The sequence below is a fragment of the Camelus ferus genome, chromosome 19 (genome assembly GCF_009834535.1).
Source record: "Camelus ferus isolate YT-003-E chromosome 19, BCGSAC_Cfer_1.0, whole genome shotgun sequence".
In the NCBI taxonomy this organism is placed as follows: Eukaryota; Metazoa; Chordata; class Mammalia; order Artiodactyla; family Camelidae; genus Camelus; species Camelus ferus.
In genome coordinates, this window is record NC_045714.1 from 33,162,181 (window position 1) to 33,167,716 (window position 5,536).

At 53.5% G+C, this 5,536-nt stretch overlaps 1 protein-coding gene across 1 annotated transcript; it reads right to left on the reverse strand.

Moving 5' to 3' along the window:
* Positions 1-3,870: 3,870 nt before the first annotated feature.
* OXT (oxytocin/neurophysin I prepropeptide) lies at positions 3,871-4,689 on the reverse strand. The gene is made up of 3 exons (XM_032461171.1): positions 4,530-4,689; positions 4,082-4,283; positions 3,871-3,987 (listed from the first exon to the last, which is right to left on the reverse strand). The coding sequence occupies exons 1-3, from the start codon at positions 4,647-4,649 to the stop codon at positions 3,932-3,934; spliced, it is 378 nt and encodes a 125-aa protein (XP_032317062.1). The 5' UTR covers positions 4,650-4,689; the 3' UTR covers positions 3,871-3,931.
* Positions 4,690-5,536: the final 847 nt, after the last annotated feature.

Consider the following 5,536-nt stretch of genomic DNA (forward strand, 5'->3'; position numbering starts at 1 on the left):
GAGCCTCTTCCACACTCTCTCCCTTCCCACCCAGTGGACTCTACAGTGTCCTGGCCTCCGATGATGCAGACAATGACAAGGCCTAGGGACGACAGAAGAAACCTGGGTCCCTACTAAGTGAAGGAGTGGAACAGAGCCAGGAATCTAGGCTCGGGGTAGGACTCACCTAGGACGGGTAGAACAGAGGGAAATAAACATCGAGCTTCTTTGAGCCCCTAAGGTCTCTTTACCATTTGTCTTTATTATGGCAGCCTAACCTGACCTTAGTTAACTATAACCCCTGAATTCTGAAACAATTAAAAAATGAAACAAAAGAATGTGACATTTGGAAGCCAGAAGACTACCTTTCTTATTGATAAAGTGGATATTGGAGAATGCAACTTATATCTGCAAGGAGGCGTCATAGAGCCAAATAAGAGGTCTGAGCTGTTTCCCATCCCAGGCACCAGGAGCTGGACCTTCCCAGCATTTTCCTGCTGAGCTCCTGCATTTGTGCTGTGAGAGCACGCGCTTGCTGGGATGGCAGCCGGCCCCCAAGAGGAATCAGAGAGGAAGGGGTGGGGTTATGCCTACTCCTTTCCTCTCACCACCCGCCCCCATCAGCTACTCCTTTCTCCCCAGGGAGGAGTGTTACCTCTGGGAAACCCCTCTACATGGAAGAAAATATCCGGAAAGGGAAAAAATGTTCCTGAGCTCTGCCCCATGGACAATCATCTTTTACGATGCTGGGAACATTTTTTGGTATAATTTCACAGGATTCCAGTTTTAAAAACTAAATTATACCAAATTTAGTAGATATGGAAGCAGGACAAACTTACAGACCCCATGGATAGAAACCCTGCAGAAAACTGAAATGGCTGCCCATCAATATCATACTGAGGACTTCAGTGGTACAGAGAGACAGAGCAAAATCACAGCAGTAAACTCTCAGTGAAGCAGTTGGTGTTTACAGGTTGCCGACTGGAATGCTTTGTCCTAAAGCTTCTCGCAGCTGTGAAGAGCTCATCTCTGGGGTGGCCCCCATCTCTGGGATGCACACATATGCATTTTGAATTTACAAATTAGTATCATTGCATAATTCATAGATATTAATGCACATCATTTTTAACAAAGTAAATGTGAGGCCTTCTTTTCATATTGGAACGTTTATCTCGACTACAATCATTTTGTTTTTAGCTTTTATGATGGGAAGTTTCAAATATACAAAAAAAACAGAGCCACTAGACAAGGAGCCCTCAGGGACCCGCCCCCTCCTGAGCTTCCATAGTTACCAGCACATGATTACTTCTCTCATCTCTACCCCACTCGCCCCTCCCACCCTCAAGTTATCCCAGCTGTCATACCATCTCATCTGTAAACGTGCCAGTGTGCACCTAAAATGATAGGGACTTTTATTAAAAACATGACCACATACCATTACCACACACATGTACGCCCCAAACCAAAACTCAACAACATCAAATATTCAAGCATTATTCAAATTTCCCCAGATGGTTCATGAATACGCTCTTTGCGATTCATTGATGTCTGAGTCCATCTTTTTTTCAGGCACAAAAGAGAATATTGATCCTCATGGTGCTTCTACCATCTTATTTTCCTGACCTCCTTGTAGAGGGTGGCTTCCAATCTCTTTTCACCGTATTTGTTATAAGCAAGTATAATCACCTGATGACCTTATTCTGTGTATGTCACCCAGTGTAGCTGTGCTTGTTCACTTAGATAGTAAAATAGTGTTACTTTGTCCTAAATTACTTTTCTTTTCTTTATATTACTCCTAGGACTAATTCTATGTTTTTTGAAACTACGTGTGGGTAGGCATTTTATCTAGCAATTTCATTTCCCGGTTGTAAAGTGGGTTCATTAAGTGCTGGTGACACAAAGGGAAAGAGTTGAGAACCACTGCCCTGCACAAGCCCCAAGCACTTTGGTGGACTGAAGGAGTCATTCCAAGGAGGACAGAGGCCATGGGGCTGAGCCAGGAGGCAGAGTGAAGAAGGCAGCGAGCTGGCCTCTGCACCGTCCGGGGCCCCAGCGGCTTCACTCGGCACACATTCCCTGTGCAGCTGTCCCGGCTCCTCCTCCTCACCGGACCCAGCCTGATGCCACCTCTGGAACTTCTCCTGGAAAAGAGGTGCCAATCTGACCCTGTGTTTTTGAAGCTGGAAAAGAAAACACTGGAGGGGTGAGGGGAACCTGAACTCTCTCTCCAGGTGGGGAGACCTGGGCTGACATGGCTCTGCTCTGTGTAAGCCTCTGGGGCTGCAGGGCACTCAGAGAGTGAGGTTCCAGGGAGATCCTGGACTTCCTGCTGATGTGGCCCAAGCTTGGAAATGCACAAGTCCCTAACCGTGTGTCTCTCTAGTTAAATAGCGTGGTGCCTTCTAGTTGCTTCCCTCTCCATCTGTGTGGTTTCTGAGGGGCCACAGAACTTTGACATGGTCCTCAAATACCCATTTATGTGTATCGCATATTCCCCCATAGTTGATCTAAACAGGACTTGGCCTTCAGTTATGTCTTGCTCCAGGTGCTGAGTCAGAGGAGGGACCAGCTCTCACAGCCTCATTAAGAACCACAGTCTGGGTTGCTGTTGACCGTCAGGGCTTTCAAGAGCCTCACCGCTATTCTCTTCTTAGCTCTTAATAATAATGACCTTTTCTTCATTAAAAGAATACATACAAAAGTGAACAAATCACATGTGTGCAATTTGAACCAATTTTCATAAATGAAACACACTGGTTTTACCAGCTCCCAGGCCAAGAAACCGAATATGACCAGCACCTCAGCATCCCCTCACCCTCTTCCAGTCACTACCACACCTAAGACCTCTAGCACCATAGCTTAGTTTTGCCTGTTTTTGTAATTTATATAAAGAAAATCTTACAGTCCTCTTTAGCATACTTTTTCTTTCTCCGCTCTGTGATACACACTGCTGTGGGGGCGGGGGGCCACTGAGTGAGTCCTCGTTGCTCCAGTGTGGGAGAAAGCCACAGAAATAATGTTCAAAGATTGCTAAGAGATGGTGATTGCTCTGTTTTATTTGGAGTGGGAGTGTGGGTGTGGACCTTCTGAAACTGCTTGTCCCACAGCAGGAGTGAGTGAATGGGGGGCATGTTCTGGGGGAAATGGATTAGGCTTTTATAGATTCCCCCAAATGGTGTTTGATCCAGGAAAGGATGAGAAACATAGGTTGCTTGAGTCTCTCTGTTCGTGTCTTTTACATTTTGCTGTCATTCCTGTGGCCGTGGGCTCCAGGGAACCCCGGTCCTGCAGAGTCTCTGGTGCTGTCCCACTCATTACTGTGTGGTTCAGCCCGACACGGGACCCTGGGCCTCCTTGGAGGGAGGTGCTGCTCCTCCAGTCCAGCTCCCCCAGCTTGGTCACTTCTTCTGAGAGTACCAGTGGCCTCCTCTGGGCTGAGACTCCAGCTCCCTGGAAAGCTGAAGGCCCTTCAGCTGCCCCAGCCAAGCTCCTCTCCCGCAGGCCAGCCCTTGGGTGTGGCTCAAGCCTTCTTCCCAATGTCAGGAAGACTTTCACTACCCACTGACCGCCTTCCCTTCCTCTGGTCCCCTGGCAGACCCTTAGTCTCGGTTTGCTTTGGACCTTTGAATGTTCCTCTCAAGTCCCGCCTGCTGTGGGCCCCCAGCTCTGTTTGGAGCGGGAAGCCGGGGTCTGTTCCCATCTCCCTGGGGGCCGGCCGCACGGTCCCCTCCTCCCTCTCCCCTACAGGACGACGCCGCGGGAACCACAGGCCCTCCTCCCCTCTTCTGCCCTCGGCCGGCCGCGGGCCGCGGGCCGCGCCGAGTCCCGCCGCGATCTTTGACTCCGTCAGGGCCCTCCCCTCCCAGTTCTGACACTTAGACGCCAGTCGAGTTGGAGGGGAAATCTGCTTTATTTCATTTTCATAATTCCTGGGGGTGGCTGTGGAGGGGTCTCAGTGCTGGGAGAAGGCGGCCTCGGGGTCGCAGGCGGGCTCGGCGCGGCAGCCGTCTGCGGGGAGAGACGCCAGGTCAGCGCCGCCCCGGCCCGCCGCACGTCGTCCTGGGCCCCCGGCCCCGGTCCCCGCCGGCCCGGCCCCACTCACCGGGGCTGCAGCAGATGCCGGCGGCGGCGCAGCGGCCCCCGCTCCCGCACGGCTTCTGGCCGGACTGGCAGGGCGACGGCAGGTAGTTCTCCTCCTGGCAGCGCAGCGCCTCGGCCGTGCCCACGAAGCAGCCCAGCTCATCCCCGCAGCAGATGCTGGGCCCGAAGCAGCGGCCTTTGCCCCCGGGGCCGCAGGGGAGGCACTGGCGGGAGGGCGGGGGTGAGCCGGGGACAGGGGAGGGGGCCGAGCTGGGTCGGGAGACCCCGAGAGGCCGGGGATGCGGAGCCGGGCGGGGGAGGGCGGAACGGAGGAGCGCCGGAGGTTGGGGTCTCCCTGGTGCTGTTTGCGCCCCCAACAGCGGTGGAAGAGGGGGAATCAAAAGCCACTCAGCTCTCTGGGGAGCCGGCGGGGGGAAGGGAGCGGCGGGAGCGGCAGGACCAGAGCTCACCTGGCGCACGTCGAGGTCCAGCGCGGCCCTCTTGCCGCCCAGGGGGCAGTTCTGGATGTAGCAGGCGGAGGTCAGCGCCAGGAGGCCGAGCAGGCAGCAGGCGAGGCTGAGGCCGGCCATGGTGTGGGTGCGCTGGGTCCGGGGTCCGGCGACTGCCACAGTCTCTCCGGCCCGGCCTTTTATGCCCGGGGGCCGCGCCGGCGGAGCCGTGTCTAAGAGGGCCGCCGCATGGCTGGTCACAGCGGGCCGCTGCGGGTCAAGCCCTGCGCCCCCGGCGCACCCACTCATTTACAGCGGCCAGGCCCGGGTCAAGGTCACCGCATCAGGCTAATGGCTAATGGACCGGTGATGATAGCGAGTGCCGCTGGGCGAAGGAAGCCGCTCGAGTATGGGAGCGGTGCGGAGGCCTGGGTCCTAGGGTGGAATAGGGAGTATGGGGGGCGCGGTGGCCCAACCAAGAACTATGTAGCCCACTCCCAATACCTTTGGAGGGGGTGCCAGGGAGGACACTTGGGCCGCTGCAGGCCAGAAGGGACTCCCCATCTGCCCCCTTTGCCAGCCACAGGCGCATCCCAGTTCCCCTCTGCAAGGAAGCTCTCCTCCTCCTGAATCCAAATTTCCTGGAACTCTGCCCCCACTCCCAACACCAGCATCCACTTCCTTGCACCTGGAACTCAGATAGGAAAAGATTTTATTTTCTCTCACTTCTAACTGAAATTCAGCCTTTTCTTCAACTGTGAGGTAGGCAAGAAACCACGGTGGAATCTGCAATCCCTATGGCTTTGTCACAAATGAAAATGACAGATCTCCTCCTATCCCATTACAGCTATTGCAAATGTCTCTAAAAATCAGACTCATCATCACTTTGACATTACGGCAGTTACTGGACCTGCCACTCGATCTTGTTATCTGATGCTTTAAATAATGGAGCACATTTGTGACAGTATCACAAATGTGTTACTATTTAGATGCTTGATCATAAATGTAACTGGTTTCTTTTGTAATTC